The 17,066-nt window shown below is 43.6% G+C and overlaps 1 protein-coding gene across 3 annotated transcripts; it reads right to left on the bottom strand.

Annotated features, from left to right (window-relative positions):
* Window positions 1–4,141: 4,141 nt before the first annotated feature.
* Window positions 4,142–17,049, bottom strand: RBMX2 (RNA binding motif protein X-linked 2). 3 transcript variants are annotated; one of them, XM_075835557.1, is made up of 6 exons: window positions 16,906–17,049; window positions 10,068–10,183; window positions 8,012–8,063; window positions 5,186–5,315; window positions 4,936–5,107; window positions 4,142–4,670 (listed from the first exon to the last, which is right to left on the bottom strand). In XM_075835557.1, the coding sequence occupies exons 1-6, from the start codon at window positions 16,944–16,946 to the stop codon at window positions 4,330–4,332; spliced, it is 852 nt and encodes a 283-aa protein (XP_075691672.1). In that variant the 5' UTR covers window positions 16,947–17,049; the 3' UTR covers window positions 4,142–4,329. The 3 variants fall into 3 exon arrangements, with proteins under 3 accessions (XP_075691672.1, XP_075691674.1, XP_075691673.1); XM_075835559.1 differs by having other exon boundaries at window positions 16,935–17,002; XM_075835558.1 differs by lacking the exon at window positions 16,906–17,049 and adding an exon at window positions 12,295–12,541.
* Window positions 17,050–17,066: the final 17 nt, after the last annotated feature.

Genomic DNA, 17,066 nt, shown 5'->3' with positions numbered 1-17,066 from the left:
CTAAATGTTTAACTAAAAAAAACAAAACATGTTTTGCTGGCAACACATTCCCTTTAAGTGTCGACCTGAAATTGCTGGTATGGATCTCTTCAAGGCCTGAAGAAGTGCCGCCAGTTCCCTGAAGTTGGAGGATCTCTGAGCGGTCTGCTGATCCCACTGACCCTGAAGAAAAGAGGAGTCGTAATGAGCTCCCCACCCCCAAGGACTCGCATCTGTGGTAATGTTGATAGTAGGGGTTAACTTCCATGGAATACCCCGCATGAGGTGCTCCCTGTTCAACCACCATCTGAGGGACAGCCTTGCTGCCGATGAGGTGTAGGGGCTGGTCTAGGGAGAGACTGCTCCTGTCCCACTGATTTAAAATGTCCCACTGTAGGGGCCTGGATCTGAATTGAGCCCATAGTACAGCTGGGATGCATGATCTCATGAGGCCCAGGACAGACAAAGCTTTCCTGAAAGAGGTCATGTGGCCTAGATAGATTTCTGATATCCTGTCTATCAGGGGACTGATTTTGTCTTCTGGGAGGAAGGACATCTGCTTGGAGGAGTCCAGCAGAGTTCCTAGGAATACACATCTTTTTGATGGGTTTAAATTTGATTTTTTAAAATTTATGTTCCATCCTAATTTTGCTAGTATAGCGCAAACTATTTGTATTTGTAGGGTCAAGGTTTGAGATGTTTCTGCAACCAACAAAAAAATCGTCCAGGTATGGGATCAGGAGGATGTCGTTCGTCCTGATGTAAGAGGTCATTTCTGCTATTAGTTTTGAAAATATTTTTAATTAAGGAAAAGAGGGATAAGTTATTGGTGGCTAGCAGGCTCGTGTATGCCGATAGTATGACTCAGAGAGCGCTGTCAGTCAATTGGACCGGCAGCGTCTGTTGAGACACTAACACCGCTCACCCTGCTGGGAGCGGCTTCGCGTAAGAATAGTTGCGGACATGATAAATTGTATTGCGGACATGATTGATTGTGTTTTGAATTGCAGACAGCAATTGATAGAGACGAGACCGAATACATTGGATAAGGCTAAACACCCGACGCGCGTTTCGCCTGCATTCCGGCTTCCTCTTGGGGAAGTTGGATAGTTAATAATTCACAAGGCAAATTGTGCCCTTTATGGTGTAGGATAGGGGTCATCTGCACTGCATTTCAATTTTGACCTACATTGGACAATTGTAAGAATTCTTATACAATTTTTAAAAATGTGTTAATAAAGTTTTATTATTTTCCCAAAGGAACCACAATCCTTATCCCTCTTTTCCTTTTCCCCAATTAAAATTTGCACAATATTGATGGTATACACCCTTGTGGTTCTTACTACTCACTCTATATAATATAAAAGAGAGGGTATTTGCAAAATCCCCTATTTAGTTTTGAAAATACCCTTGGGGTTTGTGAGATGCCAAAGGGGAGGGCTCTGTATTGTAGGTGAATTAAGGACTCATTGAGTGTCACTGCTACCCTCAGATATCTTTGATGATGAAGACATATGGGTACGTGGTAGTAAGCGTCCTCCAGGTCTATTGAGGCCATCACGCAATCCCTGGAGAGGAGATTTATAGTTGACGCAATGCTCTCCATGCAGAATTTTTTGTAGGTCAGATAAAGATTTCATCTTTTTAGGTTTATAATGACCCTGTGTTTTCCTCCTGGTTTGCTCATGAGGAAGAGAGGGGAATAAAAGCCTTGACCTGTCTCCAGGCTTGGAACCTGAATTAGGACTCCTTTTTTTGAGTGACAGGTCTTCTAATTCTAGGATTTTTTGCTGCTCAGGGTCCCTTAGAACCCTTGTGGGAAAAAAAATCTGTCTGGGGGAATAGACCTGAACTCTAGCACGTACCCCGTTTTTATGATTCCAAGGATTCGCTGATATCTTCTGCCAATCCTTGAAATACAGGGAAAGACGACCCCCCCCCCCACCATGGACTCTATGGCGTCATTGTTGGTCCCTATTTTTAGGGTCCTTCTGGGGCCTGAAGAGAAAGGACTTATTCTTCCTTGTAAATCTTGAGGATCTAAAGTCCTGTCTCCTAGGGTTAGGTGTTTTGTTATTAGGCCCTTTGGGACAAGAGGAATCTTTTGTTAGCCTTGCTTGTGCAGGGAACCCCTTCTTGCTATCTGACGCTTTTTCCAGAAGGTCGTCAAGCGGGGGCCCAAAGACAATCTCCCGAGCAGTGAATAGCGCACAGCTTCCCTTTGGATTCGGTGTCCCCTTTCCAGGTTTTCAGCCAGACAGCTTGTCTAGCAGAATTTGACAGGGCTGCTGATCTGGCGGAAAGGCGTACAGAGACTACTGAGGCGTCTGCCAAGAAATCTGCGGCCTTGGAAAGTGTTGGGAGGATAGGATTTGATCCCCAGGGGTCTTGTCTTTTAGATGCAGCTCCAATTGTGCGAGCCAAATTTTCAGAGATCTGGCCACACAAGTGGCTGCAATGCCTGGTTTAAAGGCCCCCGTAGAAGCTTCCCAGGTCTTTTTTAGATAGAAGTCGGCCTTCCTATCCATAGGGTCAGACAAGGAGCCTAGATCTTCAAAGGGAAGGTAGTGTTTCTTTGAAATCTTAGCTACTGGAGCATCGAGTCTGGGGGTGTTATCCCAGTCCTTACATATCTCGTCCTCAAAGGGATACTTCCTTTTGAGGAATTTGGGAATACCTGCTTTCCTATCAGGATTTTTCCATTCTCTTTTAATGAGGTTAGTTATGTTCCTATGGATGGGAAAGGTTCAATTCTTCTTAGGTCCTAGGCCTTGAAACATTATGTCCTGGACGGACCAAGGTTCCTTAGGATCATCTACGTTCATAGTAGCCCTTACCGGTTTAAGGAGTAGGTCTATGTCCTGTTGGGAACAAATTCCTTTTCATCCTCACCTGAGGAATCTAAGGAGCTGTACTCCTTCTGCTAGTTGAGGATCCTCCTCAGCTGAGGAATCGGAATCTATCCGGCTAGAAGAGGCAGATCTTTTTTCCTTTTAAGGGACTTTAGGGAGTTTCTAACTTCTGCCCTCACAATATCCTTGATACGTGTGGCTAAGTTTGTAGACTCTTCTGAGATAATGCTGTCTAAACATTTCTGACAGAGCCTTTTATTATAGGATGATGCTAGTTTCTTTTTACATATAGCACATTCCTTGTTGTGGGCCTTATCCTGTTTTTTTCTAGGACAATCTCTGGCCTAAACATATGTACAAAATAAAGGGGAACAGTATTTAGTAAGGAAGAGGTTTTTTTTTATCTTACCCCATATTCCTGGCGTCCTCAAGTACCGAACTGGAAGATTTGGCATCCGAGCGGTCAGTGCATCCTGGTGCTTCTCCTGGCGTTTCCATAATGGAGGAAGAAGACTGGAGACCGAAGCTCCTGCTGTTTCAGGCCCAAATAGGCCATGGATTAGCTGGGAGGCCCTCCGCTCCGGACGCTGGAGCGCCTCCTCCCCGCATGGGTCACCAGAACCACCGCCTCCTGGAGTGTTGGACGGGTCACCCCGCCGGACGGGACGTGTCACGTCGACCGGATGTGTTTGTGAATGCGCCGGAAGCCGCCAACGCTGGGCATAGTCTAGCCGAGCCGAGCATGACCCCGGGAAACAGCTCCCCGCCAGAGGAAGGACCATGGTGTGGACCTTAAACCACCTCCATTTTGACAGGGCTGCAGGAGGGAGGCGATGGAGTACCTGTACCAGGCTCAAGGTTGCTCCCTCCAAAGGAGACTTATACCTTCCAGGGCACCCCTAGTGGAATAAGGTAAGACCTTGCTAGGGGGTCTGCAACCCCGGGAGAAGTGTTTTCCTCAGGACAATCCTTCCATCCGGAGGACAGGAAACCTGACTGGGTTTGTGGAGAGGTGTGTCTTTTTATATCCTCAGGTTTTCTGTCCAGTGGATGGGACGTCTCTCCAGGGATGCGGTCATAGGTGAAAGGGTAAAATAAAGAATTCATTAACTTCTATGTATCATATATGACGACAGGTGTATCCGCAAACCCACATCCATGTCAAGGACGTGCAGAATGATGCTAGAACCACTGACCGATGTGGTCAAGTGAAATTTCCCATGACTGCTGAACAAGTCAGTATGGACGACTGTTGTACTGCTGACACATGCACGTGCAGCTGCAGAATCAACTCACAGCAGAAATGGACGTCTGAGAAAGTGGTTTATTTCATAATGAAATACATAAAAAATGTCCTGATCCTGGAAAGCCTCTTAAATTTTACAAAATGTTACTGTATGTGTATATAATATAAATATCAGTATGTGCAAAAAACAACGAAAAAAAACAAAAACTTAAGCCCTTTGAGTAAAGTTCTAGAATTTCTGTTTTGTAACAGTCATTTTCTTCTCATCTCATGTTCCCTTTTCTCATATTCTTTTGATCTTTTCGGCCCATTATCTCCTTGTTTGTTTTCCGGTAACTTATGTCTTTGTTTTGTAGGTCTCTCCGATCCACTATGATGAGCTCTGGCCTTGTCATAATGTGGCTTGTTAGAAATACTTCCTGAACCAGTCTCTGTCGGGGAAGCGTTCTGATGATCTCTGGAACTCAATTGTTTAGTATTGTACGTTTCATACCCGGGATCATCACGTTCTTGTTTAATTGCCTTAATGGCTTTTCCGCTGCTTTTTTCATTTGACTGGTCCGTCCTTTCCTTTTTTCTATTTTTCTTTTTTTCTGCAAAGGAATAAATCGTGTTTTATATGGTTCAAAGTTAACATTTTTTTTTTTGCCTTATGGCAAAATATTTAAAGTTCTAAGTTACGAATAGATAAATGACTATTGTATATTTATGGACAGAAGCAGCAGTTTTCAGTCCTGCACTGTGACAGATAATCCAGTAGTCACATAGGTTTAAAATCTATTTATTTTATGATTAGAATTATGTGCTTATATTTTATTCCACTAAATTATTGCGCTTTGTATTTACAGCTCCCGATACCTTTTTTTGGCTTTTGCAATTCTTCTTTATCTTCCTCTGATGAAGATGGGGACGGAGTCCTTGCGCCACAGCCTCTCTCCCTCAGCGCTCGTGTCACTTCATCAAGATCTTCACCGTCTTTAGGTGGTCGATAGTTGGATACATGATCCACACGAATTGTACGCCCTTTCAGCTACCAGAGAAGAACAAAGGGTAAAATTCCATGTATATAGACTATATCCAATAAAGTCGCTATATGTCACTCACTAACCTTGATGCCATTAAAATTATCAACAGCTAGAACTGTACTTCTCTGATCTTCATAACACAGGAAGCAGAATCCACGAGAGCGTCCCGTCACTTTATCACGAACCAGATTAATATTTACTATTTCCCCGTATCTATTTAAAAAAAAAAAAAAAGTAGGTATAACAATAGAAAGACAGAACAATAACATAAAAAAACAACATATTAAACTAATGATAGAAGGAATATAAGCTTTTTTTTTTCCACCTCCAAAAATAAAAGTAGGTACTTTGTATTAGTACAGACATGGCAGAACAAATCTGTAAAATCTGCATGTCATGCATGTGCATTTTGACACAAAGATTGCAATCTGCTGCAATTCCACAGGATAATAGTAGTAGGCATGCTGCGAGTTTGAAAATTTGCAGCATACCCTGAAATGTACGCAAATTTTACCACCAGGTGTAAATGGGGTTTTGAAAATTGTTCAAATGTATTGTGACAAATCTGCCATGTCTGAACGTGGCCTTAGGAAACGACAAAAAAAGAAAGAAAAAAAAGATTCAGGCCCCATGTGCACACTACCATAAAAATGCCTGCAATTACGGGCACATAGACTTCTATTGGCCACGGGTACCTTCCCGTTTGCGAACGGGAAGGTGCCCGGGCCGTTGAACATGTCCGATTTAAGGCCGCAATTATGGCACGGGCAGGCCCATAGAGGTCTATGGGGCTCCCGTAATTACGGGTGGCCGAGTGTGTGCACCCGTAATTACGGGAGCGGTGCTAGGCAACGTCAGGGGATTTCAATTTTTGAATAAAGAGAAGCAGAGAAAATGGCGTTTGAGCGATCATGCGACCCTTTTAAGGGGTTTGGACATGATTGTGACATGATTTCCAGCCCCCCCTTTTTTACGGGTCCGTAAATACGGGTTAAAAACGTGTGACAGGACCCGTATTTACGGGAGGAAAAAAATACGGTTGTGTGCATGGGGCCTCACTGGGAAAATTTAGCATTACTTAGAGCTCATTCATACATGGAATATGGTTGTCTTGATTGGACAATTTAACCATTTCAGGACCAGACATTTTTGCTTTTATGCTCCTTGTTTTTTTCTCCCCGCCTTCAAAAAGTCATAACTTTTTATATATTTTTTTTGTTGACACAGCCTCATGAGGGCTTAATTTTTACGGGACACATTGTACTTTCTAATGGCACTATTTAATATTATGTGTTATGTGTACTGGGAAGCTGGAAAAAGAATGAAGTGGAATTGGAAAAAAAAATAAAAAATTGTGCCATTTTCTTATGGATTTCGTTGTTACGGTGTTCACTGTACGGTGAAAATTACACATTATTCTGCGGGTCAGTACGATCACGGTGATACTAAATTTATAGAATTTTTATTATGTTTTAGTACTTTTAAAAAAGATTTTTTTTAGCATCGCCATATTGTGACCTTCGGAACTATTTTATAGTTCTGTGTACAGAGCTGTGGAAGGCGTCTTTTTGAATGAGGAAATATGTTGTTTTTTTAGTTATACCATTTTGGGGAATGTCTGGCATTTCGATCACTTTTTATTCAATTTTTTTGGGGGTTTGAAGTGGCAAAAAACCTGTGATTCCGCCATTTTGATATTTTTTCCCGCTACAGCGTTCACCGTATTCGATAAATATTTTTATAATTTGGGCACTGTCGGACGCGGGAATACCTAATGTGTTTACGTTTATTTTTCTTTATTTGTGATGTAGGGAAAGGGGAGGGTGATTTGAATTTTTATATATGTTTTATTCCTTTTTTTTACATTTTTGTATTACTTTTTTTTAGCCCCCAAGGGGGCCTGAACCTGCGATTTGTTGGATTGCTTATGCCACATGCAATATTACAGTATAGCATTCTATGGCAAAATCAGTACATTGCTATTGAGACCTGCCACTGGCAGGTCCCAATAGCAATATTCCTATAACAGGGCTGGGAGCGTTCACAAGACTCCCAGCTGCTAGAGGAATACACCGGCTCCTGCAATCTCGCCGTGCAGTGAAAGGGCCAGTGAAAACCCCTCACATGCCGGTGGTCACATCTGACCACGGCATCCGAGTGGTTAAATGCTTGAAATCAGATGTTTCTGATGTCCCCCCCGAGCAACGCTGTAATAATCTATTAAAATCTCATAATCAGCGCGACAGGGGATGAGACAGCTCGTTGATTGGCGCTCATTTGCTCATTTCACAAGTAGCTTTGTATGGGGACAAGCGCTCGTTACTACGATCACTCGTCCCCATACATTTCTATCATGTCGGCAGCGCGTCTCCATGTTTACGCAGGGAGATGTGGTGTCGACAATAATGTTTTAGACTGGCGAAACAATCAGCCGATGAACGAGCGTTTGCTTGTTCATCGGCTGATCGTTGCCCTGTTTACACAGGGTAATGATCAGGAACGTGCGTTATGTGAATGCTTGTTTGCCTGATAACTGGCCTGTGTAAAAGGGCCCTTAGGGCATCAGTAAAATGTGCCTTATATGTAGGTGTCGGGCCTTTCTTGTCTGATTGTTTATCAGTCAATTTTGTACAAACAAAAAAAAATCTGACTTTGCTACTCCAGCTGTTTGATGAAATCGCTTTCTAGATTTTGACCGCCCATATGATTCTTCAGATATCTCGCTGCAGGTCAAAGATGTCTAAAACAAATCCAACTTTGTAAATTCCTGAATTTATTGTAAACAAATGGATTGATTGACTTGACATAATTTTTTAATTCGAACACCCCTATAAAACACAGTTGCTTTGACACTTCTATTCAGTATTACGTGGAGAAGGGAGTTCCAAGTAGGACAAGAATAAACTCACTGTGAGAAGACACAGATAATGTCACCCTCTGTCAACTCATACGGCAGGCCACCTGCCAACAAAAGAAATCAGAACCGTTACCTTAAGTAGTTTAAATGGAATATGAAGAGTATATTGTTCAGATCAAACTAATTTAGCAGGTTTTTTATGTCATGTCTAATAGAAGAACGTGGATCCCCGACCTCAATGCCTCAAGACAAGGCGGAGGCCGAAATGAGAGGTGACCACGAATGTACTCACTCTCCATTAAAGGAACAGTGTCACGAAAAAATTTTTTTTACATCAGTTTGATTTTAGTGTTTTATATTTGTGTGTTTGTGTTTTACTTTTTTTTATTTTTTCACTTTTTCTTCCCTATGGGGGCTGCCATTTTTTTTTCCATTTCTGTATGTGTCGATTAACGACACATACAGACATGGAATACAGCAGCTACCGTCCCATAGTGAATGCGAACGGGGCCCGTTCCATCCACTATGCTGTACGCCGTCTGTGTGGGAACGGCGCATGCGCCGCTCCCACACAGTCCAAGTTGAACTGTGCGACGTCCGGCGCCATTTTCCTGTAGACCGGAAGTCCCGGCCGGACAGTAAGATTACTACTTCCGGTCGCGGCTTCCGGACTTGTGCACTTGGAGCGGCGGTAGCAGACAGAGCGGACGGACCGGTGGCGACTGGAGCAGGTAAGTTATTTCTGTGTATGTAAGTGTTTTACTGTGTGTTTACTACTGTATGTTAACCTACTACACTGTGTGTTAGCTCAAAAAATGGCGACACACAGTGTAGGAGGTTTGACCGTTCAATCCCGTCGTTTCTCCCGGCACTAGCTAGGATAAAGGAGGGGGGATTCTGTGAGCTCACTAGAGCGAGTGAGTTTTCTCAAATTTTGCAGCATAAAGCAATGTGGTTGCTTTACCACATGCCAATGCTGCAATTCTGGGAATTGCTCCATCTAGTGACCAGCACTGGGAAATATTATAAATTAGAATCTAATTTATAATATTTCCTGACTCGTGAAAAAAATTAAAAAAATTAGAACAATGTTTAATCACCTATACACTAATTGTCACATTCCCTTTAAACTCTATAAGAGTTTCGTAAACAGCGAGCAAGCATGAGAAGGAAAGGAGGCCGCCCGCCCTAGTGATCAGCTGACCGCAGTGGGTCTGGCTTCAGAAGATGCAGCTGCACACATTTAGCCTTCAGCGGATGAAACATTGAAAATGTATTTTATTTTTTTTGTAGACCACTTTAAGATTACATTTGTGCTGTCTCTAGACTAAGGCTAAGTAAGCATATCAGCGTTTTCCATTTCCGTTGCTCTACTCCATCATAGGGGCAGAACAACGAAACTTACGCCGGTGACAGATCCTTTGCATAATTGACACCCGCGCACCTGCAGAGGTTGTATAACCACCTTTACAGGAGTCTGACGCCTGAAGAGGCTCCTGACCTCTGTGAAATCATCCTCATGCGTTCACTTCAGGCAGGAGGACAGAGCTGGCGCTTCATTATGAGAGGTAAAATAAGTACATAAGAAGCGATTCTCGGGACCTCTTATGTAATTCTTTACACTCTCGCACTGTTGACATTGTGGGACCGCCGGACGGTTCCTACTGGGTTCTGTTAGCCTCTATGTGTGCGCCGTCATTAGGAGCCGGCCGGCAATCTCGCACTGGTTCTGGCAGGGGGCAGTGCTCTCATTGCTGCTGGGAGAACTGACAAAAGAGTGGAGCAGAAGTCGGGGCGGGCGGATGATGAAAATTAACAATGCTGCCGGTGAGCACTGGACACCCTTGAGTAAAGGGTGCGGACAAGGGTCCCTGAAAGGGTAGAAACTGGTCTCTAGTAGGATTGAATGGAAACTGTGTGTGGCCCCTGATGTGCTCCTAGTATGATCGCATAGAACCCAATGGCTTCTGTCGGGTTTCCGTCATGGAGTCTGTTATTTTCCTGGTCAAAATGGCGGATATTGGGGTATCTACTTGTATGCGTAATATTTTACATAGACTATGGAGCGTGACCGTGCATGCCGTGCCACTTCTTGCTGTTTAACTAACCCATAAAAATCCAAGCGCTGTCTTTGTAGTCTTGATGCCAAGACACAGACTCCTTCACACCAAGTTTTGCCTCACGTTGATTGAGCTCATTAATCAACTTCACTTTTGTTAAAGGACTGCAAAAAAGTAGAGACAGAACAACCGTTATCTCTTCACAAAGTATATAAAAATCTGAACACAAATGTTCCTAAGCCAATAACTCACATAATATGCCATTGTATGGTTTTATTACTAACTGACATACAACAAGCACATACATATTTATTTTTTGTTGTGTTAGGCTCATGCTACATGGTAAAAGATTTTTAGTCTCCGTGGGGCTCTCGCAAAATTTTGAACCATGTTGGATCACACGGTCATGACAGTCCCATGCAAGTTATATCCCAATGCGGAACATTAGACTAGACACTGATTTTACCACGTAGTCAAAACCGTGTATAGCTCTGCAATTAGGGGCGAAGCTATAGGGGATGCCGAGGGCCCATCAGCCACATAAGAAGCCACCAGTATTATAAATGCCACATGAAACGTAGGGGCTTGGTTATAGATTTTTGGGCACAGTTTCTTAAAGTTACACCTCAGTCTGCAACCGAATATAGAAAAGGGGAGAAAAAAAAAAAGAAATGTTGTTGATGGCACAGCACGCGGCCATATTCCATACCTCCCAACTTTCAAGTATCGGAAAGAGGGACAACCACTTCAGCCCACACAGTATCATGCTCCCATAGTCCCTCCCACACGTATAATGCCAAATAGCTGCCCCCATGCAGCATAACGCCCCATAGCTGCCCCCATGCAGCATAATGTCCCCATAGCTGCTCTTATATAGTATATTGTCCCCATAGCTGACCCATACAGCATAATGCCCCTATAGCTGCTCTTATGCAGTATAATGCCCCATAGCTGCCTCCATACAGTAGAACGCACCCATGGCTGCCCCATACAGTATAATGCTCCCACAGCTGCCCCATACAGTATAATGCCCCATAAATTCCCCTATAAAGCATAGTGCCCCCATAGCTACCACCATACACTACAGTGCCCCCATAGCTACCCCATACAGTATAATGCCCCTCTAGCTGCCACCATACAGTATCATGCCCCCTTATCTGCCCCTAGAGCCAGTGCCCACATAGTGATACACACAGTGCCCATGTAAATAGCACCAGTGTCCCATGTTGATAGTGCCCCCACCCTGTAGCCATTGGGACTCCCTCTAGGGGCGGAATCCCCAGCCAGAGCGTCGGCAACACCGTGGCCGGGGACTTCGCTCCAGGAGCCGCAAAACGTCACTGTGTATATATGGACAGTGACGTCACGGCTTTCCTCTAGAGGCGGAATCCCCGGCAACGCTCTGGCAGGGGATTCCACCACAGGAGGAGCCAACGTCACTGTCCCTATATGAACAGAGACGTCAAGGGCTACCCCAGGCTCAGTGCTTAAAGTAGTGGTGTGCCCGGAGAGTCCGCTGTACTAGTGCTGAAGCAGGGAGCGGACTGTTCCCGAGGACGCAGATACAGTTGATACCAGGAATCCGGGACATACCACCGGCCGGTTGGGACAGCGGTACACCGCTCGAAAACCGGGACTGTCCCACTGAATTTGGGACGGTTGTGAGGTATGATATGCTCAGCTGACGGACTGTGCCGCCTTTGAAGCGGAGAATACAAATTTTACATTTGCCGACAGTTTTTAATACAAACAAATTGTGCAATTTGTATGTGGCACGTGCCAAAGTCACAGAAACGTTCTATTGCCCCTTAGAAACCTCCCTGTATAGTACACAGCTAGTCCGCGCCCAATACATTTTTAGGCCATTGGATACGTCAGTCCATTTGCTGTGGCCACCGGCCCCGGCTTCTCGGGTGGATATTAGTCGGTAGTAGAGCCCCCAGAGCAAGTGCCTATAAACCGGACCTGCCTGAAAGGACAGGGAATAGAAGATCCCCTACAGCCCTGCCAGTTATTGTTGGGAAACGCTATGGAGGAATTTCCAATGATAATAATTACATTATGGAATTGTCAAGTGCAATTTGCGAATAGATGAATATGTAACATGATGCTGCTTCTATTTCATAATTCTTACAGATACAGAAAGGGATGCAGTGACAATAATTCAGTCTTCTATGTATGTAAAGACGCAATACTAAGACTACGAACTACAACATATCGTGTATAAACTAACCCCTCCCCCCGTATAGAACAAGGACTTCACAAATAAACTTACTTCATTTCAGCTCTTATCCGTCGCACACATATGACGCAAAAGTTTACGCTGAGTCACAAAATGTAGTCGTAGGTGGGAGGAGCAAATTAGTTAAACGCACCAAAACGGCGCCTGTCACGTGACCATGACGGTAGCGGACCACGTTATCGCGCGCAGACGGCGCCAGATTGGAAGCGTAATGAATCAGGAGGAAGCGAGGGGGCGATAGAGTGATTGCAGCTCGTTGATGTTTAGCCATAGTGTGATTGGGATGGAAAGCGAGCGTCCCATGTAGTCCCCACTAAACATGGCGGTGCGGTGGTTGCCAACTAGCAGGTTTTTTTTTTTCCTGAGGACATGCAGCACAGGGGACAAATTGTATTTATCACCCGTTAAAATGAACCTTTTCATGGGCAGTTATAACCAAAGTGTAGCTCCGTGCGCTGTCCAAACACGTGATTAACCCAACAATGCACGTGATTCACCCTTTACATGCACCGCTATGTCTAGTATTCCTATGGGATTACGTGAACACTAAATTTCACAATATGAGATTCCCCCCCCCCCCCCAAAAAAAAAGGTATTTTGGAGTGCGGTATTTCGGTTTTGTGTCTTCTGAAAGGCTTATCCCTAAATCGCATGTAAAAGCTCATGCAATTTTCTGCAATGTGATTTTGCTTTGTAAACTCCTGACTGGCGCTTTGACTCGGAGGTCTGCGGGTTCTCGTAGCTTTGTTTCTAAAATAGAGCGTTTTGGGATAATGGTATATGAGGCGATTTCTAGAAGTAATTCCCCTATAACTGGTGCCACGTGTAGTTTGCAGCGGAATGTCACATATAATGTATTCCTATATTAGTCCTCATGCACACGACCGTCATTTTTATCTGCAAATACTGATAAAAAAAATTTGCATTAATTTCTATCGGCTACGGAAGCCTTCAAGTGTATATATATATATATACACGTGTGTGTGTGTGTGTGTGTGTCCGGGCTATAGAAATGACCCGCAAAAAATAGGATATGTCCTGTTTTTTTGCATTTACGGACCGCGGTCCTATACTTTTTACTGTGAGCGCGGTCCGCCACGGTGAATCTTTTTTCACTGTGACACTCCGCAGCCCTTTTGTGCGCTATTTACTCTTTCAAAACAGCCGCGTAAAAAAACGGCCCGTCGGAACATCCGTTTACGGCCCAAAAAACGGAAAATAAGGATAAGCTAAGCATAAGCTTTTTATTTTTTATTTTCAGCCACTGTTTTCCGCAGCGAACATTCGGCCCAAAAAACTGCACCACTAGTTGGTGTGGCTTTCGGCCAGAATTCCCTGTGGGTTCGAGCGTGGACACGTGTACTTTTACGCAGCGTATCTGCCCAGTGTGAACATGGCCTAATGGGGTAATTCTGCCCCTGTGTACTAGTAGGACAGATGGAATTTTTAATTTAATCAAATTAAACAATAATTGACCTCCGCCTCATGACCCTCTAAAATGACATCTAGCCCTTCTCACCTTTATGGTTTATTCTGTTCTGTGTGGACTTGGATAGATGGTTTGCTCTGCTTGTTTTAGTTTGCATTATGTCTTAATTTATTAGGGTATGTTCACACGGCTTGTTTTCAGGCCGTAAACGACCCCGAAAAATGGCTAAAAATGCGGGGGCTGAACGCCTCCAAACATCTGCCCATTGATTTTAATGGGAAAAACGGCGTTCCGTTCCCACGAGGCGTTTCTTACACGGTCGTGTTTAAAGACGGCCGCGTAAAAAAAGGCCTCGTAAAAAGAAGTGCATACAGCTCCAAAAACGGCTGTAAAAAACAGCTGAAAATCAGGGGTTATTTTCCCTTGAAAACAGCTCGGTATTTTCAGGCGTTTTTTGTTAAGCGTGTGAACATAGCCTTATGCTGGGCTTGTACTGGGAGGTTTGCAAGAGTGTTTCTTAACCCTATACAATCTGTAAAGCAGCTGCTTGCAGTCTGCTATTGAATGGTTTAGCCCGGTGTTGCACTAATACACGTTAACCTTTTCCTCCCTCTAGGCAGTCCGAGTTAACGTCCTTTAAGACTTTCACATGTTGGGGTGGAGGCGCCGTGAGTTTTCAACGTGTTTCAGTTAAGATTATTCCTGAGAAAATTAATATATGTATGGAGAGGTAGCCTCTTCTTTATGCATCCTATTATTTAAAATATTTTCTGTTTGGGGGAGGCTCCCAACGCCCCCAGTCAATGTGTCATTCTAATGGAGAATTCTCCGTGGAAGGTGAGGAAAAAGTTGGAGAACGTTATTTATCGTGGAAAGAACCCAGAAGTCCATCCAGTCAAATGACCAAGATGTTGACCAGGGGGAAGCTCAAGCCTCTACCTCTAGTGGAAAATCCCCCAAAAAGACACCATTTTAGAAACTACACTCCCCAAGGAATTCATCTAAGGGTATAGTGACCATTTTAACCCCAGTTTTTTTCTGAATTTCTTGGAATTAGGTTGTGAAAATGAAAAATGTTATCACACAAAGTTTTAGCTACGATTTTTTTTAACTTTCACAAGGAATAAAGGAAAGAAGCTCCCCAACTCTTGTAAAGCACGGCAATACCCCAGATGTGGGCATAAACTGCTGTTTGGACACACCACAGGGCTCAGAAGGGAAGGAGAGTCATTTGGCTTTTGGAGTTCAAATTTTGCTAAAATGGTTTTCAGGTGCTATGTCGCATTTGCAAATCTCTGAGAGACCCAAACAGTGGGGCACCATGTTGAATTTGCAAAGCCCCTGAGATACCAGAGTACAGTGGAAGCCCCGAGAAGTGACCCCATATTGGAAAAAAGGAGTGAAAGGGCACCATGTGGATTTGAGGTCTATTTTGGTGATTTTTCACAGCATTGGCCCACAATTGCAGGGCTCTGATGTCAAATCATAAAACAAACCCCAAGAAGTGACCCCATTTTGGAAACTACACCCCTCAAGAAATTTATTAAGGAGTGCAGTGAGTATTTTGGCCAAAATGGTGCAAAAATTGCAGATTTCCACTGATATGCCATTTTAATGCGTAAATTCCAGCTTGTACCACAATAGACAAATACCTCAAACTGTTAAGCAGGTTCTCCTGGGTCTGAGAATGTCATGTGTGGATGTAAACTGCCGTTTGGGCACACTGTAAGGCTCCGCGAGTATCCTCGTTTTTTTTTCTTCCTTAAAGAGGCTCTGTCACCACATTATAAGTGCCCTATATTGTACATGATGTGATCGGCGCTGTAATGTAGATTACAGCAGTGTTTTTATTTAGAAAAACTATCATTTTTGACGGAGTTATGACCTATATTAGCTTTATGCTAATGACTTTCTTAATGGACAACTGGACGTGTTTTACTATATGACCAAGTGGGCGTTGTACAGAGGAGTGTATGACGCTGACCAATCAGTGACCAATCAGCATCATACACTTCTCTCCATTCATTTACTCTGCAGATAGCGATATAGCTATATCGCTATGTGCAGCCACATACACACTAACGTTACTCGTGTCCGGACAGTGAATATACATTACCTCCAGCCGGGATTTACAGCACAGCGAGATCTCGCTGTGAATGAGTTTACAGCGTAATCTTACGAGACTACGCCTGCTGTGCTGTAAATCACAGAGATGTGCAGAGAAGTGGTCAGGATTCTGAATACACGTCTTGTCCCGGCTGGAGGTAATGTATATTCATTGTCCGGACACTGCAGTAATGTTAGTGTTTGTGTATGAGGCTGCACATAGCGATATAGCTATATCGCTATGTGCAGTGTAAATGAATGGAGAGGAGTGCATGATGCTGATTGGTCAGCGTCATAAACTCCTCCGTACAACGCCCACTTGGTCATATAGTAAAACACGCCCAGTTGTCCATTAAGAAACTCATTAGCATAAAGCTAATATAGGTCATAACTCCGTCAAAAATGATCATTTTTGTAAATAAAAAACACTGCTGTAATCTACATTACAGCGCCGATCACATCATGTACAAGATAGGCCACTTATAATGTGGGGACAGAGCCTATTTAACCCGCATGTGGAAACGCAGTAAAAAAAAAATAGAAATTCAAAACTCCCAAATCGCTGTTTTTTGGTCACCTAATCTCCAACAAAAACTGGAATAAAAAGTTGTATCTAGCACACAATGGGGTGTACAAACTAAAACTATTGCTCCCCCCGCAAAAAACAAGCCCTCACACCGATAAAAATATGGCTCTCAAAATATGACACACAACAAACTTTATTTTAACAAATAATCTTTTGGCGTTACATATAAGATCCTATATAAGTTTGGTATCGCCATAATCCTATTGACCCGCACGTAAACGCCGTAAAAACTAAACCCAAAAAACGAGGAATCAGTGTTTTTATTTCCCATTCCATCGCACAAATAATTTTTTTCCACTTTCCCAGTACATTATAAGGTACAATAACCGGTGCCATGAAAAATGGCAACTCGTCCCATAAAAGACGAACCCTCATACGCCTTTATTGACTGAAAAAGAAAAAAAGTTACAGCTTTTGGAGGACAAAATTAAAATGTAAAAAAATGGCCGTTACAGAGAAGGGGTTGAATAATAACGAGACGTAAAGATTCTGATAATTGCTACAAGTGCTTATTATCCCTCACACCAGGTCTGAACAGGCCCCGACACAGACCGACGTCCTCATACAACAGACTTGTTTATCTCGGTCACGGTGAACCCGCTGCTGATTCCGCCTGCAGCCGGCAACGACACAACTTCTCCTTCCCCCCCGTCACGTGACCACAACAGCGCTTATCTCAGGCTT

Source organism: Rhinoderma darwinii, chromosome 8, assembly GCF_050947455.1.
Source record: "Rhinoderma darwinii isolate aRhiDar2 chromosome 8, aRhiDar2.hap1, whole genome shotgun sequence".
In the NCBI taxonomy this organism is placed as follows: Eukaryota; Metazoa; Chordata; class Amphibia; order Anura; family Rhinodermatidae; genus Rhinoderma; species Rhinoderma darwinii.
Note: the sequence above shows the minus strand (reverse complement) of the source record. Positions and strands in the feature narration are given on the sequence as shown.

Excerpts from the sequence above, each read along its gene's own strand:
- RBMX2 (XM_075835557.1), bottom strand. The coding sequence starts at position 16,946 with ATGAGGACGTCGGTCTGTGTCGGGGCCTGTTCAGACCTGGT. Across the intron at positions 10,184-16,905 it reads GGGGCCTGTTCAGACCTGGT|TCCTTTAACAAAAGTGAAGT; the intron begins GTGAGGGATAAT and ends ACTTTTTTGCAG. Across the intron at positions 8,064-10,067 it reads CAGCGCTTGGATTTTTATGG|GTGGCCTGCCGTATGAGTTG; the intron begins GTTAGTTAAACA and ends TTTTGTTGGCAG.